We start from the raw sequence: 19586 nt of genomic DNA, 5'->3' as shown, positions 1-19586 counted from the left end.
CACACATCGAAGCTGGGATGTTAACGTTGGAACATTTTATTTCTACATTTTTTATAAACAATAAGATAAGATGTTTTCTAATGTATATTCCATGATGAACCTGATTCATAGGACAATGCGGCATATACATGTCTAGTTATGAATATTTATAAATGGAATCTTCCGATGCGGGATATACATGTCCAGTTATGAATATTTAGAAACGGAATCTTCCAATGCGGGATATACATGTCTAGTTATGAATATTTAGAAATGGAATCTTCCAATGCAGGATATACATGTCAAGTTATGAATATTTAGAAATGGAATCTTCCAGTGCGGCATATACATGTCTAGTTATGAATATTTAGAAATGGAATCTTCCAATGCGGGATATACATGTCTAGTTATGAATATTTAGAAATGGAATCTTCCAATGCGGGATATACATGTCTAGTTATGAATATTTAGAAATGGAATCTTCCAATGCGGCATATAAATGTCTAGTTATGAATAATTAGAAATGGAATCTTCGAATGCGGGATATACATGTCTAGTTATGAATGTTTGTAAATGGAATTTTCAAATACGAGATATACATGTCTAGTTATGAATATTTATAAATGGAATCTTCAAATGCGGGATAAACATGTCTAGTTATGAATATTTATAAATAGAAACTTCCAATGCAGCATAAAAATGTCTAGTTATGAAATTTAGAAATGGAAACTTCCAATGCGGGATATACATGTCTAGTTATTAATATTTAGAAATGGAATCTTCCAGTGCGGCATATACATGTCTAGTTATGAATATTTAGAAATGGAATCTTCCAATGCGGCATATACATGTCTAGTTATGAATATTTTGAAATAGAATCTTCCAATGCGGGATTTACATGTCTAGTTATAAATATTTACAAATGGAATCTTCTGTTGCGGCATAAAAATGTCTAGTTATGAATATTAAGAAATGGAATCTCCCAATGCGGGATATACATGTCTAGTTATGAATATTTACAAATGGAATCTTCCAATGCGGCATATACATGTCTAGTTATATTTATAAATGGAATTTTTCAATGCAAGATATATATGTCTAGTTATGAATATTGAGAAATGGAATCTTCGATGCGGCATATACATGTCTAGTTTTGAATATTTATAATGGGAAACTTCCAATGCGAGATATACATGTCTAGTTATGAATATTTAGAACTGGAATCTTCCAATGCGGCATATACATGTCTAGTTATGAATATTCACAAATGGAATCTTCCAATGCGGCATATACATGTCTAGTTATGAATATTTGTAAATGGAATTTTCCAATACGAGATATACATGTCTAGTTATGAATATTTATAAGCGGAATCTTCCAATGCGGGATATACATGTCTAGTTAGGAAGATTTATATATGAAATCTTCCAATGCGACATATACGTGTCTAGTTATGAATATTTATAATGGAATCTTCCGATGAGGCATAAAATGTCTTGTTATGAATATTTCGAAATGCAATCTTCCAATGCGGCATATACATGTCCAGTTATATTTATAAATGTTGCAAATATTGTAAATGTTGTATCATTATTGAAATGTAATGTTGAGTCATGTCACATGTCACTCTAATAAATAAATCTACTATTACTACTACTTCTACTACTACTACTATATTTATAAATGGAATTTTCCAATGCGGCATATACATGTCTAGTTATGAATATTTATAAAGGGAAACTTCCAATGCGCCATATACATGTCTAGTTATGAATATTTATAAAGGGAAACTTCCAATGCGGCATATACATGTCTAGTTATGAATATTTATAAATGGAATCTTCCAATGCGGGATATACATGTCTAGTTATGAATATTTAGAAATGGAATCTTCAAATGCGGCATATACATGTCTAGTTATGAATATTTATGAAGGGAAACTTCCAATGCGAGATATACATGTCTAGTTATGAATATTTATGAAGGGAAACTTCCAATGCGGCATATACATGTCTATTTATGAATATTTATAAAGGGAAACTTCCAAGGCGGGATTTACATGTCTAGTTATGAATATTTATAAAGGGAAACTTCCAATGCGAGATATACATGTCTAGTTATGAATATTTAGAAATGGAATCTTCCAAGGCGGCATATACATGTCTAGTTATGAATATTTATAAAGGAAACTTCCAATGCGAAATATACATGTCTAGTTATAATTATTTAGAAATGGAATTCCAAGGCGGGATATACATGTCTAGTTATGAATATTTATAAAGGGAAACTTCCAATGCGGCATATACATGTCTAGTTATGAATATTTATAATGGAATTTTCCAATGCGGCATATACATGTCTAGTTATGAATATTTAGAAATGGAATCTTCCAAGGCGGGATATACATGTCTAGTTATGAATATTTAGAAATGGAATCTTCTAATGCGGGATAAACATGTCTAGTTAGGAAGATTTATATATGAAATCTTCCAATGCGAGATATACATGTCTAGTTATGAATATTTATAAATGGAATCTTCCGATGAGGCATAAAAATGTCTTGTTATGAATATTTCGAAATGGAATCTTCCAATGCGGCATATATGTCTAGTTATATTTATAAATGTTGTAAATGTTGTAAATGTTGTATTATTATTGAAATGTAAATGTTGAGTCATGTCACATGTCACTCTAATAAATAAATCTACTATTACAACTACTACTACTACTACTACGCATGTGTACACGTCGTGGTAGTGTGCTCTGAGTTTTGCTACAGTTTTTGAGTCCCTCAGTGTTTTCCGGACTTACATCGGTGTCTGATCTGATTTTGCTCCGGTTGTGGACTGCTGCTGTCAAGTTTTTTTGTGTGTTTGAACTTTTGATTGAAGAGATTTTTACGGATTCCCTCAGTGGTTTCCGTGTGCTGTTTCCTAGGCCAAGATGGCCGCGCCATTCATTGACAATGGACGCTTAGCTACGTTTGCCGGCCTCACGAGGAAACATGGTGTCAAGTGTGAATCCATGGAAGGAGTCTCCGTTGAAAAGTATTTACAGGCTATTTCATCGATTACTGGTACACAGAATATCATCGCTGCTTCAAGAGTTTACGGTTCAGTCATCGTTTATTTCAACTCAATTACGGGGTAGAAAACGTTTGTGTGAGTGGTTTTGAACTGAACGGCTACACGATTCAAGTTGAGCCTGTTGTAAAACCAGCGACAAAAGTCATAGTGTCTGGCGTTCCACCGTTTATTCCGAATCATGTGATTGAAACTGAACTTCTTACATTTGGTAAACTTGTCAGTAAAATCAAAACGATTCCTCTCGGATGCAAGAGCGAACATTTAAAGCATGTAAGATCTTTCCGAAGACAAGCTCTGGTACTGATTGATGCCGACTTTCACGGTACATGGGAAGGACCTTTGACCGTAGAGTACGAAGGTAAGGTAAACGATACAGAATTTTTCTTTCAACCGAAGAAATGAAATGTTTCAAGTGTGGTCAAAAGGGACATGTTCAGCGTGATTGTCAACAATCAGCCCAAACCGAACCAACTGCAATATTGCCAGAAAAAGACAATGCTACCGTAATTAACAACAGTCAATTTGAAAGAGGTGTTAAAATTCCGACCAACAACGATGAATATGTTCAACGCCCGATGGAACCAGTCTGTGGTAATTCGTCAACTCTTTCCAATCAGGGCACAGATGTACATCAACGTGAAAACACAACGATGGCTGATAACGTTGATGGTCATAACGTCGCGGACATTTCTGATAGACCGCAAATCAACAGTGATGCCTATGGTAATGAGGAACAAGAAAATATAGTTTGTGATGACGAAACTGACATTGTTCAACGTGAACCGTCTTTGAAAGATGATACAGAAACTGTCTTGAACACTGACAGAACGAATGACAACGAAATTTCAAAGGGAAATGATGTTACTGATGATGAGAGGGTACGAACCCCTCCATCGCCTTTCCCCCCTTCTCCGGACCTGTGTTTTACGCAAGCTTCAGAATCCTCAGATTCTTCTCCAGCTTGCACTCCGTCGCTTGTTCTCTCCGGACTTTCTGATTTCGTTCCGGATTCTCAGGACATTACAGACAAGACCAATGCATCGATGGATATGGATATGTCTACAGTTGATTCTCAGAGCATCTCTTTCTCACCGCTTTCTTCTCAACATATTGCTAGCCAGTCTACAGAAGGAAGTTTTAAAGATTCTACGCCAAGGAAACTGATGACAATGAATCAGTGGTGTCGGATGTTTCAGATTCTCCGTTTTTCCATGATGTATCAACTCAATCGATTGCAGACTTCTTGGAAAACACAAAACATTCAAAGAAGTTTATTCAGGATTGTTTTGACTTCCATCCAAATTTGAAAGAACTTGCGAAAATGTTGCTTGGATATCGCTCTTTACAGCCCGTGAACACCGCAACGAGAGCTCGCATCTACAAGCTGGTTCGTAAAATCAAAGACTATGTCAGAACTACTGGTAGGTCAACTGCGATTGATTCTTCAATTTAGTTCACTTTCGTTATGTGGAAGCATCTTTCAATCCTATTTACAGGCATGGCTCTGTCCTGTGTAACGCTTAATGTTCGTGGATGTCGAGACTCGATGAAACGCTTCCAAGTTTTTGATTTCCTCAAGCATTCCAATCCGGCTTCTTGTTACCTTTTACAAGAAACTCACACCATACCAAGTGATGAAAAATTATGGCCTTTGATTTGGAGAGGACGTTGTATTTTGTCACATGGTTCAACAAACAGTGCAGGTGTTGCTATATTGTTTCACCCTCCTCTACAATTGATATCATTCGTACATCAGAACCAATTCCTGGACATTTACTGCACGTGCAAGCACACGTTGATGGCAGCCTAGTCAATATTATTAATGTGTATGGACACACTACCTCCAATGAACGGTTGTGGTGTTTTACCAAGCTGAATGATCTACTATCAAGCTTAGATGTTGACAGTGTAATTATCCTTGGTGGAGACTTTAATTGTACTCTGAATGAAGAATTGGACAGAATCAATTGTAAGGAGTCTGACATGTGTGCAGTTCGCTATTTGAATAATTTAATTCACAAGTATAGACTTGTTGACAGTTGGCGTCACTATATCATGGGGACAGCCGTAATTACACCTGGCACAGAAATGACAAAAAGGCTCGTCTTGACAGGATTTACATCAACAAGTGGATGAGATCTCGCATTACGGTGGCTTCAATTCATCATTCTGCGCTCACGTTTACTGATCATTCATTGGTAAAGTTAAGAGTTACACAGAAAGAAGTCAAACATCGCAACCCAATATGGTGTCTCAATACAAGTATCTTAAAGCATGAACTCTATAAAGATCTCATTTCTCATTTTTGGTTAAACTGGAGACAGCGACAGGATCAATATTGTGATTTGTTGACATGGTGGGAGATAGGAAAGTGGAAAATTAAACTTTTAACTCAGCAGTATTGTGCTTCGAACCAGTACAACCTGAAATGGGATAAACTACGCCTAGAAAAGGAAATTCAAGAACTTGAGAAAAAGTTACATGAAGACAAAAGTGTCTTTGATGAATACCAGCAAAAGAAAAGTTCTCTGGCTCAGTTGGTAGACCTGGAGAGCAGAGGTGCAGCTGTACGATCTCGTCACCAATTACTTACTCACAGTGATGTTTCGAACAGTTTCTTCTATATCTCTTGAACGAGAGCGGGGAAGATCAAAGCCCATTATTCACATGAAACGCGATGACGGCTCAACAACAGAAAATCCCGATGAAATTCGTGACATTTTTTACAATTTCTACAAGGAGCTTTATTCTGCTGAACATGTTGACGTTGACGCTCAGTCTGCAATTCTCGACAATTTGGTGCAGTTGAACGAGGAAGATCGTGATTACCTTGATGGTGAAATTACTCTTGATGAACTTACTTTTGCTGTAAAGCAACTTTCATCTGACCGTACTCCAGGTATGGATGGTTTGCCTAATGAATTTTACAAAACATTCTGGTCTATTATTGGTCAAGACCTTCATAAAGTTTTCATTGAATGTTTCCGTAATGATCAGCTTCCTATTTCTTGTCGGAGAGCCGTGCTTAGTCTTCACCCGAAAGCTGGAGACAACACTTTAGTCAAGAACTGGAGACCCATTAGCTTGTTATGTAGCGACTATAAAATTGTCACGAAAGCTCTCTCAATTCGTTTACGTAATGTTCTTTCAAAAATAATTCATGTTGATCAGTCCTGCTCTATTCCAAATCGTCACATATTTGATAATGTGAATTTATTACAAGATAGTATTTTCTATGCCAATGACACAAACTCACCTCTGGGTATTGTTGCTCTAGACCAGGAAAAGGCTTTTGACCGTGTCAGTCATGATTACCTTTTTAAAACTCTGAGTTCTTTTGGTTTTGGCCCCCGCTTTATTAATTACATTAAAACTCTCTACACAGATATTCAGTCAGTTTTAAAGATAAATAGTTCCATTACCGCTCCAATTTCAATTAATCGTGGGATTCGTCAAGGTTGCTCACTTTCTGGTCAACTTTATGTGATTGCCTTAGAACCATTTTTAGATAAGATTAGGAATAACAGTAACATAAGGGGATTGATAATACCAGAAACTCCTAGTCCTACATGCCTTTCTGCGTATGCCGACGATGTTGAAGCTTTATTACTAGAGATGAAGATTTTAGTAACTTAAAGTCCACTCTTAAGTTATATGAAAATGCGTCTAATGCAAAAGTTAACCTCAAGAAATCTGAAGGTCTCTGGGCTGGTAGTTGGCGAAATCGTACTGACACGCCATTAAATATCAAATGGAACTCAACAGGGTTTAAAACTGCTCGGTGTGTATGTTGGTAACTCAAATAATTATTGTCAGAAAAATTGGTCTGAATTAGTGAACATCACTGAAAACAAGGTGAAATTTTGGTCGTCTTTTGCACCTGGCATGTCTTACAGAGGTCGTGTTTAGTCATTAATCAGCTCATTGCATCAAAATTACTTCACAGATTGACTTGTACAACTCCCGATGTTCAAACTTTTTCTTACCTTCAAACCCTTTTTCTGAGATTTTTCTGGCAAGGACGTCATTGGATTCCTTCAGAAACACTGTATTTACCTCTCATTCATACTCTATTCAAGGTGGCCAAGGCCTTATTCATCTTAAAACTCGTTGTATTTCTTTACGTCTCAGTTACATTCAAAAGTATTTGTATCAGGATGTTCATCATCCGTCGTATTATTTCACAGATTTTTATTTTAGAAGAGTTGGTGGTCTCTATTATGACAAACAGTTACTTCTCACGACTGACAATGATTTTTGTAATGCTGCTATTCCTGCTTTTCATCGTGATTTGTTACATTGTTGGAATTCTGTTGACAAAATTCGTAAGGAATTCCACTGAGTGTTCTGACATTCTTAAAGAGCCTCTTTTTCAAAACCCACTCATTGTGCATCCCGTTCATAGTCTCCTTTTACTGTACCATCCTTTGTCAATGCTCAAGTTACAACTATAGGTGATCTTTTCAATACTGTGGAAAATCGTTGGTTAACTTCTTTAGATTTGTGTGATAGAGTTGCGATTCATTCACAGCGTATTATTTCTATTAGTCTTTACAATGTGTTTACAAGGCTATTCCTATTCGTTTGAAATCCGTCATTGAAAATCATTTTTGTAACAACAATCCAAACAATGCGCCAGATACTGTGTATTCTTTTCAGCTGCAACATTCTACAGAGCACAATTATTTTCTGTGTAAAATAGAGAAAGGTGCAATTTACAAGTACTTGATAATGGTTCATCATTATGCATGTTTACCAGACAGATTAGACACCATCTGGAGGGACATTTGAGTATTCCACATTCCATCAAACCCAACTTTGCTTCATGTTATTGTGATCCCATCATAAAGAAAGAAGGGGATTTACAATGGCGCATTATGCACGGAGCCTATCAAACTAGTTCTTTTTTGTTCCGTGCTGGTTTTCGTTCAGATGCCAACTGTTCTCTCTGTAATGATATTGATTCACTTTTACATACTTTCCTGGAGTGTCCAAACATTCAACCGCTTCTAGGTGTTATTTCCACTATAACATCTCGTTTAGTTTACCTGGACAAGCTGTAAACATTGCATGGTTTTTCATTAATCCTCCTGTTAAAACTCTGTATTTATTCATAGACGTGCAATGTCTCTCTTTGTTTACCTTTCTACAATGGCTAAGTTGTGTATCCATTTAGCAAGAAGAAATGTACTTAGAAATCAGGGTCCTGTTGATCCTTTAGACATATTTAAAAGCAAGATTTTTTCCAGATTGAGACTTGAATTTGAGTATCATCGTCTCAATGAAAATTTACATTCTTTTAATAGTATTTGGGCTTTTGATGATATTCTTTGTGACACTCATGATGGTCAACTCAATTTTCACATTTAAGAAACTTCCCTCCTTTTGTGCATCGCTAGGTTGTGTCACCTTTGAATTATTATGTGATTTGTTTAAGATATGTCTTTCTTGCTGACATTTGCTATTGTCTTCATGACGTTTTCTGTTCAATGCCGACCATCACTTTGTAGTGATTTTCTTTTATTTGTATCTTATATTTCTTTTGGTTCCGTGAAATGTAAAATTTCTTTTTACAGTTTTTAGTATGTAGGGACCTATGTGAAATAAAGATATTTGAAAAACTACTTACTACTACTACTACTACTACTACTACTACTACTATACTACTATATTTATAAATAGAATCTTCCAAGGCGGGATATACATGTCTAGTTATCAATATTTAGAAATGGAATTTTCCAATCGGCATATACATGTCTAGTTATGAATATTTATAAAGGGAAACTTCCAATGCGAGATATACATGTCTAGTTATGAATATTTAGAAATGGAATCTTCCAAGGCGGGATATACATGTCTAGTTATGAATATTTATAAAGGGAAACTTCCAATGCTAGATATACATGTCTAGTTATGAATATTTAGAAATGGAATCTTCCAAGGCGGGATATACATGTCTAGTTATGAATATTTATAAAGGGAAACTTCCAATGAGAGATATACATATCTAGTTATGAATATTTAGAAATGGAATCTTCAAAGGCGGCATATACAAGGCGGCATATGCCGCATTGGAAGATTCCAAGGCGGTGTTCTTAGACGACTTCGCGCTACTTGCCAAAGAAATGTACTTTTATTGGTTTATAATGCTCTGTTTCTTTCTTTGATTGATTACTGCTGTATTGTATGGGGTAATACGTCTAAGACAAATCTGCAACGTTTGTATAAACTTCAGAAAAGAGCTGGCAGAGTCATTCTTGGTGTGGACATGACATTTTCCTCTCGAACTCTGCTTATCAGTTTGCATTGGTTACCAGTTGATCTTCGCATTGTGTACTTCACGGCTATTATGTCTTTCAAAGCTCTTAATGACCTAGCACCCGGCTATATCAGAGATCTTTTCCGACCTCTTTCTGAAATGAATCGTTTAAATACTAGAAGTGTTAGCGCTGGTGACCTTTACCCACCAAGGTTCAGGACTACCATGGGTCAAAGGTCGTTTGCTTTTCGAGCTACGAAAATTTGGAATTCTATTCCTGTGCCTATTCGTAATTATGAAAGTTTGTTGTCATTTAAATCTGCTTTGCACAGTTATCTCTTCATGAAATTTTGTAACGAAAGGTTCTGATCTGGATTAGATCATTTAAATTTGTATTTATTATTTATACGAACTGTATTTTTCTCGCATCTTCTTGAGCTTTTGTACAGCTCTTGAGGGCTCTGATGTAAATTACAATATTTATCTATTGTAATCAGATTACCCTCTTGAAATAAAGTATAATAATAATAATAATAATATACATGTCTAGTTATGAATATTTATAAAGGGAAACTTCCAATGCGAGATATACATGTCTAGTTATGAATATTTAGAAATGGAATCTTCCAAGGCGGGATATACATGTCTAGTTATGAATATTTATAAAGGGAATTCAAACTTCCAATGCGGCATATACATGTCTAGTTATGAATATTTAGAAATGGAATCTGCCAAGGCGGGATATACATGTCTAGTTATGAATATTTTTAAATGGAATCTTCCAATGCGGCATATACATGTCTAGTTATGAATATTTATAAATAGAATCTTCCAAGGCGGGACATATCTAGTTATGAATATTTATAAATGGAATCTTCCATTTTTCCTCGGGTTTTGCAAAGTTTTGTGTCAGTGGAGGGAAATCAAGAGTTTTAAAAATAATAGAATTTGTAAAATAAGCATGCGCCCATATATGCGCCCATTTCAACGGTTTGACTTGTCTTTTATGTCTAGTACTGTCATGACCCCGCCCTGCCGCGGTTTATCCAATCAGCGTGTGGCATATAATAGATCATTATTCACATTTACAGAGGGACGGAACTTTATAACGTTTGTAATACCTGAATGGCTTGGCTCGTGATTCATCCTAACGAATATATAACATACTTATTTAGGAGCCTGTGGAGTGATCACGTTTTTACCGTCGTTTTTGTGAATATCAAAAACACAACCTTTTCCCGACTGAGCCAGGGTATAATGTCCTTTTGAATTTCAAATATCGCCAAATGTGTGAATTTTTTTTTGGTCTCTGATACCAAACTGTGCACAGTGACATCCCCACCCTCGATTTTGTTCTTGGCTATGAGCACTACGAACGAGAATGCTTTAAGTTTCCTTCATGAAGTTTGAGCTAAACTTAAATTTGAAACTTTCTGTTTGAGGCGAGTATAACCATAAAGTGTAATGTGCCACTGACGAGAGTCACTTTTAACTCAAATAAATTAAGTTTTCTCAATTCTACATCTTGCGTGGACTCTAGGATTTACCGAACGTTTTTCATGGTAAAATTCATTTAAGAATATTGGTTACGAAAATGCTCATTTAGAGATTTTCAAAAAGGTCCCCAATTTTTATTCTGTAAGAGAATGGCTTTTCCTGAAGGCAAGATATGTCCTTTCCCTTCCAGAAGTCAAAACTTTTCCTTGATTTGTGAATAGGATCCTGCCAAAGTAGGCGGGTGGTATTGAGGAGGGGGTTATTTTGTCAGAGACAAACCCTTGATGAAAATCCTGGAAAAGTGACTTTTCCCTTCCGCTTCAACTCATTCCGGCTGCCTGTGTTGAGCATGCTTAACACGTTACGCTCTGCCTCTAGCGGGTGATATGGTTTCCGTATTGGAGGGCACGTCCTATTAACGAAGTAGTGACAAACGTCGTGAACGTCCCGTCGCGGTTTAACCATACCATACACACTGATTTCTCCACATAAAGGCAACATTACCAGCACACCTGTCACAAATTACAAACAAGAGACGAAATGTTCGATGTTAAATTACAGGAAGATTCAGAAATGTTAGTAGTTAAGGCCTAAACTCCTAGAAAATTATTATAAGAACGAATAAAAATACAAGTACGAAACTTACAAACACAAGTATATGAATACATATTATATATATATATATATATATATATATATATATATATATATATATATATATATATATATATATATATATATATATATATATATATATATTTGTGTATGTATATATACACGTATGTATATATATATGCATGTATATGTGTATGTATAATATGTATGTGTTTGTGTATGTGTTTGTGTGTTTATATATATATATATATATATATATATATATATATATATATATATATATATATATATGAATGTATGTATCATGTGTTTTATTTATTTATTTATTTATTTATTTATTTATTATTATATGCCTCATATACCGAACGCCGCTCGCTCCATAAGTTTCAATTGTGACTTATCGATGACGTCACTGGTCGAATAGTCATTATTTGGCTGAAAGTGAACCGGAAATATCTTCAACTTGACAAAGTTGGAATTTTAAAATGGTCAAATCACCTGGTTTTATACAGCGGGAAATCCGCTTTGTTGAAAATTATGCATGAAAAGTCGATTAACTGCATAACAATGAGTTAAATATATCAATGCGACACATATACAGATAACAGGACAGTAAATGCAGCAAAACTCAGTTACGACTGACATGCATACCTATAAATCCTGATGAAGGAATTATTTTCCCCACAGGTTTGTTGAAAAATTCTTGTATAATGTCCCAACCTCTCCACAGTGTGACAGGATTAACAACATGAAGTGGAATATCTGGATGCTTTCGTGTCCAGTCGATGTATGCTTTTAAGAAATGCGGCACTCGTACATACCACTAGAATGAAACGGAATGGGGAATATTGAAAATGTATGTATGTATGTATGTATGTATGTATGTATGTATGTATGTATGTATGTATGTATGTATGTATGTATGTATGTATGTATGTATGTATGTATGTATGTATGTATGTATGTATGTATGTATGTATGTATGTTTGCATGCATGTATGCATGCATGCATGCATGCATGCATGTAGCAAAACCTCTCGTACATGTAAATAGATTGTAGCATTATTACGTTTAGGTATGGCAAATGTGGCTTATAAATGTAGTTGTTGCGACAGTGCATATCGGATTTGCGACCTCATCGGTTATTTTTTTTTATTTTTTTTTATTTATTTTGAATAAAGGACTCACCTCGGTGAGGTTCCCGTCGTAAACGGCTTCAGCTCCTTTCCACATAATAAAAGTTACATTTCTTCCAATATCCTCGAATTTCTCCAATTCCTGTGTGAAGGAAGCTTTCTCGAGGAGTTGGTTATTGAACAATCGTATGGTCGTCTTGCTTCCCACATCTGGCTCGTGGTTCTTCACAGGAGCAAAATTGAATCTCAGTACGGCATCATGTATATCTAGGGATGGAAGCGAAATCTCTGGTCTCAGCCAGTGCAAATTATTAAAATTTTAAAATTCAAAAATCCTGACGGATGATAAATTGGTATTAGAAACAAAATGCTGCGTAGGCCAAAAAAATAAATAAAATCTTCCGCGGAATCACCGTTTCTACATTTGCCGTTGTGGGATTGTATTAAAATGCCACAAAACAGCCACAACTATTTAGGCGAAATTTTATTCAGTCTCTTTTCAGCAGCTATGGATGTCATAATAGTGTTGCTGTCCGACAATCTTTGAATTGCAGGAGGCCTGTATTAACGAATTCCTACAGTGCTACAACAGCATTCAATTGTCATAAATTATTGTTGCCTGGCCTTGCACAAAAAACTCACCGTATTTAAAAGTGAGAGTTTTAAGTGTGAAAGCGCCACCTCAGTAATCCGGGCTGCCTATGGCCTAATCTGGCCCCTAGTTTTGTCTAACGAATTTATCATAACATGAAACACAATGATACACGTGATAGACGTAATGCGCCGACCCCTGACCCCATACTCTTACCCCGGCGCTGGGCTATAGAACGGATTTGTGGCGCCAGGACTTATTTTAACTTTAAACTGTGTGTAAACTATGTAGGCCTATAATACAAACTATATTCCAGTCGGAGTTTGATCAACTCCCCCCCCCCTCCCTGTCTTCGACAAGGAAATAAATTTCGCAAGCCGCAAGCTCCTGTATTATCCAAGACCCTACGCTAAAAAGACCGTATGCTAAAAGTGAGCTTTCGATGTGTTTTAAAATAAGGCACAGTACAAACGTTCTACTTCCGAATTCAGGGCAATGTGGTTTGATCATGGAGCCCCCCCCCCCCCCGGGGTCAGGCCGATACGGTTTACCTTTGTAATTGAGTATATGTTCTACAAACTAGTGTGACATATTCTGATGACTTGAAAACCTAAACGAGCGGTGTTCGCCCTCAAATAGAGTGTCCCTTTTTAAATGTACAAGCCATTAATGTCGTAAACAACGTCACCTATTTCCGATCCGAGACTCGAATTGTTCATAAAGCTTGAACTCCCGACGATGGCGCATTTGTTGTACGCAGGGCGGCGATCGAAAGTCGATAAAAGATCCGGCGGAAAGTAGTCAGCGACGCCGCCTTCTTTCAACACACTACTGTTCCTGTTCAGAAAACTTGCATGGGCTTTCTTGAAGAGAGTACACAGGACACCGGATGACGTAGCGTTCACTCTACCTTTCAACCTTTCAGCGTAGCTTGGAAGAACTTTGAATGGGTTTTTGGCTTTTCGCTTAGGCTGTGTAACCTTGACAGTCGCATTCGTCCTTGGCGTGGTCCTTAAAACTGTGTGGCGGTCTGCTCCGAAATTCGCCGGCGGTAAACGATTTCGACAGGTAGTGGCAGACCGACACAGGTCGTGTGTATTGTCGACCCTGAAGTCCATGGTTATAAACATCGCCGTCAGGAGAAGTGTAACACACACTAAGACACAAATACACTTTCGAACCGGCAAGCTCCTCATAACTGCAAAAGATCCATCTGTTGTTGGAAATTAAACGGGCTGCCAGTCGCACAGCCTTAATTTCACTCCGTTCCATGAATAGGCGATTCCTCAGCAGCTGGTGTTTTCATGCAAGTTTTCTAAAAATGGCGGCTATAGAATAAGGTGCAGGTTCTTCCCATACAATAGGATTTCATATCAACCTTTCAACCGTAGGTAGCCGTTGCTCTTCAAATATCAGCTTTTCAGACTCTATGTTACCCTGTTGAACGTTGACGAGGCGTGCCTAGCATCGCTAGGTACACACTGAGCCCATTGAGGCCTCAGTCGAATGTAAAAGAAAAGCCGATGAGTGTCAGTAAAGGCTATGCACTCTGCGTCACGATCCCTATATCGAAGTGGACTGTACCTGAACTGAACAATTCAAAATGGGTCAGTAGTTTACTTGCATGTCGATGATTCATGCACTGTTCGTTTAATGCATCTCACACATCGAACCTGGGATGTCAACGTTGGAACATTTTATTTCTACATTTTTTATAAATAATAAGTTCAGCTGTTTTCTTATGCATTTCATGATGAACCTGATTCATAGGACAATGCGGCATATACATTTCTAGTTATGAATATTTATAAATGGAATCTTCCAATTGCGATTGATGAAAGTTAAAACATGTTGTCTTCAAGTTCTTTGTAAAATTTAAATATTGCAGATATTTTGACATGAAGCATCTATATATAGTGCATGAAATACATTGTTTGTAAACAAGAAAGTTGCACATGCGCAGTTCCGACGACACTTCCCATTAAGAGTTGTAAAAAAATTAATAGAATTTGGAATATTAGCCGTAGTACACTCTCCTTGTATCAAGTCATAAGAGGAAAGAAAGAGAGTCGTTGAATTTCCCCCTCCGATCACTAGAACAGGCTGATATTGAACGACGAACTTTGCAAAGCGCGCCCTCTGGTCATAGAGCAGACTAACAATGGTTCGTTCTTGTTTAGTTGCCCTGCACGATAAAGGAAAAGGGAAGTATACGGACAGTGTAAAAGGCATTCGCGCTCTTTTCAACGGTTTTGCTTGTCTTTTATGTCTATTACTGTCATGACCCCGCCCCGCTGCGGTTTATCCAATCAGCGTGTGGCATAATAGATCATTATCCACATTTACGGACGGAACTTTATAACGTTTGTAATACTTGAATGGCCTTGCTGGTAATTCATCCTAACGAATATAGTAAACATACTCATTTAGGAGCCTGTGGAGTGATCAAGTTTTTACCGTCGTTTTTGTGAATATCAAAAACACAACCTTTTCCCGACTGAGCCAGGGTATATCGGCCCTTTGAATTTCAAATATCGCCAAATGTGTGAGTTTTTGGTCCCTGATACCAAACTGTGCACAGTGACATCCCCCACCCCCGATTTTTGTTCTTGGTTATGGGCATTACGAACGAGAATGCTTTAAGTTTCCTTCACGGAGTTTGAGCTAGACTTAAATTTGAAACTTTCTGTTTGAGGCGAGTGTTGCCATAAAGTGTAATGCGCCACTGAGACAGTTTTAAACTCAAAATCAATCAAGTTTTCTCAACTCTACATCTTACGTGGAATATGATTTGCCGAAAATTTTATACTAACAATCATGGTAAAATTCATTTTAGAATATTGGTTACAAAATGCTCGTTTAGAGATTTTCAAAGTGATCCCCGATTTTTTATTCTGTAAGAGAATGGCTTTTTCCTAAAGGAAAGTGCAACATCAAGAAGCAACATGTGAAATTCCGCCGTACCGAGAGTACAAAATTGTCAAAAAGAAACCGACTGCAGGTCTTAATTCTCATGCATACCACTCCCTCCAAGTAGCTATCGGTACATCTCTGAGACCGTGACGGGTTCACACTCAGTTGCCGGCATCGGTAAGGACATAGGGGTAATTTACACATTTTTATTTGTTTTCTCTTTTTATTCACGAATGCAAAAAAAAACCTGAATTAAAAATGCCTTGGAACATATTTTTTCGTGCATTCAAGACACGTAGACTGCAAATCAATAGAACCAACGTAGTAAATGATACGGCAGTGTGCGTACAATGACGTTTCGAAATTGTCTTGTACAAAAATTATCGGTTTGCCAGAGGGCGCTGCCAGAAGGGCGCTAACAGTAAGACTTCAAGCGACACGAATTCGCCTTGAAATTTGCTTAGGACTAAAGTTATTCACCTAGCGACCAGATTTCCGAAAATTCACAATATTCGTTTAATGCACGTGACTTCTGACAGCAAGTTCTATAATTACGAAGGTGCTTTCCCATTTACAGATACTTCTCTGTCAGATTACCTTTTAAGTTTGAATAACAAATGGAAGAATATCCAAAGTGTGTTCACAGTGATAGCGATATTGGACCTATCTTTATGTGGGCGAGGTCGTTGTTTTCAAACGGAACACTCTCTCTCTCTCTCTCTCTCTCTCTCTCTCTCTCTCTCTCTCTCTCTCAAATGACGCTAATAATTACTCAATAACTTATGCTTTTTGTACTTGTCTTGTCTGTCTGTACTGAGAGCACATGGCTTGACATAAGAGTTGTAAGCAGCCCTTGGAGGCTGCACCATTACTAAATTTACTCTTAAAAGTTTTCAAACAAAGAATTGATCATTTTCAACACAGGTCCGGCGGATGTGATGGACAAAGTTTGCTACAGAAGTTGGTCCTTTCAGAGTCACGGAAAAAATCTTAGAATTTTGAGATACACTTTTTCGAATTCAGCTTAACCAGTTTTCAGCCTTCCAGTCCGTGTGTTTCTGGCCTGATGGCAAACGCCCTGTGGTATTAGGCAAGGGTGATCTCCGAACGGTCCACTCTAATTCTTGTATGTCAGCGGTAAAGACCTGCCCGCAGACTGTTTTAACAGAGACGTTCACCAACTAGGAAGGATTTCGCAAGGCCGCGATCAGTCAAGCAGCGGCGATTTAGTTTGAACAATTTCTGCACGCATGCATTTCCTGTTCTGCGAATACCTCTTGTCACACAACTGGGCAGGTATCTCGAGCCTGAAGCGCCTAGACAAAATGATCATTTCGAACAACATTTTTTGATATTTATACAGACAAGATCACCTTAACAAATATCAAAACTATATGACAAAGAGTGATTTTAATAAACGTGGCCTTTAACTTCAATAACCATTGTGTAATGTGCATTTTACATCAGTTTACAGTCTCACTTTTACACGATTTCGTGAGAGACAGCGCAAAAATGGCGGTTCCCGCGCAAAGGAAGCCGCGCCTCTGTTCAGAATGCAGTGACAATATTCTTAATTTACAATGCTCAACCATGCAAGACTTTAAAACTTACTTTGAAATTCCTTTGTCACACTATTCACATGATTTAAATCAAATAGTTTTTTCCCACCAAAAGATCCGTAGTACTATTACTAATCACCTAATTAATATTATATAGGGCTCAGCCCTTGGTGTCGCGCCAGTCGTTGAGATTAAACATGTTAGTTGTATAGATTCATGATTAGTAATCATAAAGGATAAAATAGAATTAATTGTTACTTTCTATATACGTTTGTACAAGTATGACCGGTTTACCCTCTGATGACAGTTCACGTACACGATGTCAGACCCTGTAGGTATAGATTTTCTGTTATGTGTATAAAAGTTTTACATAAATTTGCAATTTTTACCATGATCACTATCTATTGTGTTTAACAAGGGACGTATTGTGCCATCATTTACTTTGCAATAGTAACTGTACCGCCCAACTTCCGATATTGTAAGCTGAAAACCAGCGTAACTTCTAAAAACGGGTAATTTTTGCACATAGTTATTGACACAGAGGGCGCCTTTCTAAGATTCAATCCCAGCATTCTTTGCGAATGTTCTCGTTCATATTCACGACAGTTTTCTCTCTTCTTTTATTTTTTAGGCGTGATAAGAAATTTGTATCAGCGACAACGTTGATTAGAATAATTACTCGCTCATAAAAAGATATATCTTATTAATGGCATGTTATAAAATAATAGAGAGCACGTTTCGAATTTGTTTATTTACGAGCACTCAAAAAAACATGGCGGCGCCCATAAAAGAAGGGTACACTTCCGGTTACTCGCATAGTATATTATGAATACGCGCGTGCGTAGTTAGTAAGCCGCTGGCGCGACTATTAACTATCATAGAATTATTTATTGTTGCTGTCGACAAAATTTATTGAAATATTTCCTCTTTCCCATCGCGTAATCAAACAGATCTGAGCTCATTCGTCAGAACACATCACGCAAGAATGACTCTATGCAGCCGTCTGTTCGTAGTAGAAAGTCTATCTCCGAGCGTGAGCGTAGGGGGCGTCATCTAGAATATATTCAACGAATTACACAGAGGACTGCAGTTATAACGAGTGAAAAGCTGATGAAATTACAACGCAAGTTGATGAAAACATCGACAGTTCTCTTCTGTCTATGATGAAAAGTACCATGTATTTCCTTCATAACCCTCTCCCGGAACAGAATTTCGCAAAATAAACAGACATGGTTCGCAAAATATAACTATTTGTTGTGGGACTACCGCTTCGTGGTGAGTGTATTGCAAGAGGGAGGACATTATCACCGACTAAGTTTTTAAATGGCGCAAATGATGATATAGCCATCACACTAGCCGTGCGAGGGCGCACAGCCATGTGAGAAAATACTGGGAAAAGGCCTAGGGTGACCCCATTGTTTATTTATTGCTAACCCCTTTCATCACCATAGTTTGGCCCAATCCCATTGTTAGCCACGGTGAATGAGGGTCTTTTCACTTGGAAATGGGGATGAACAGGTTATAGGAATGGGTCACTTGTTTTCGTATATTTTAAGGCTACGAACAAATGTCAAGGACTTCATGTTTGGGGCGCATGCTCAGTCTTTAATAAATCAGGGTCTCTAGATATTGGTTGAATATTCAATTCCCTAACTCACTCACCCACTCACTAATTCATTCTTCCGACATTCATCTATTCTTCATTCATAAACTCATTTGGTCAGTCATTTTACATCCACACCTAATTTTGAGGCTTTTTTGGGGGGAGGGGAATGGTCGGCAATGTTGGTCACCAACATCATTGCGCTTCTAAGATAAATAACTTTTGAGGAATTATAAATCAAGTTTATATCGTTTTGGGGTTTTTTTTCTGTTTTGTTTGTTGAATTGCCACACACCGTGTCAGCTTCGCGATTCAGGTAAATATACAACGATACAGCACTCAATAAA

General features: G+C 37.2%; 1 protein-coding gene across 1 annotated transcript; it reads right to left on the bottom strand.

The window, feature by feature from the left end:
• Positions 1–8552: 8552 nt before the first annotated feature.
• On the bottom strand, positions 8553–14739 carry LOC139137177 (beta-galactoside alpha-2,6-sialyltransferase 2-like). Its single transcript, XM_070705154.1, has 4 exons — positions 13853–14739; positions 12625–12839; positions 12088–12259; positions 8553–11333 (listed from the first exon to the last, which is right to left on the bottom strand). Exons 1-4 carry the CDS (start codon positions 14358–14360, stop codon positions 11089–11091), a joined length of 1140 nt encoding a protein of 379 aa, XP_070561255.1. The 5' UTR covers positions 14361–14739; the 3' UTR covers positions 8553–11088.
• Between the last annotated feature and the right edge of the window lie 4847 nt (positions 14740–19586).

The sequence above is a fragment of the Ptychodera flava genome, chromosome 7, assembly GCF_041260155.1.
Source record: "Ptychodera flava strain L36383 chromosome 7, AS_Pfla_20210202, whole genome shotgun sequence".
Classification (NCBI taxonomy): Eukaryota; Metazoa; Hemichordata; class Enteropneusta; family Ptychoderidae; genus Ptychodera; species Ptychodera flava.
The sequence above is the reverse complement of the archived record's forward strand: the minus strand, read 5'-3'. Positions and strand labels throughout refer to the sequence as shown.

Bases quoted from the DNA above. Each gene is read 5' to 3' on its own strand.
- LOC139137177 (XM_070705154.1), bottom strand. From the start codon at position 14,360: ATGAGGAGCTTGCCGGTTCGAAAGTGTATTTGTGTCTTAGTGTGTGTT. The intron at 12,840-13,852 runs GTGACGTTGTTT...TTCCATCCCTAG, and splicing joins GAGTCTCGGATCGGAAATAG to ATATACATGATGCCGTACTG. The intron at 12,260-12,624 runs GTGAGTCCTTTA...GTTTCATTCTAG, and splicing joins ACGACGGGAACCTCACCGAG to TGGTATGTACGAGTGCCGCA.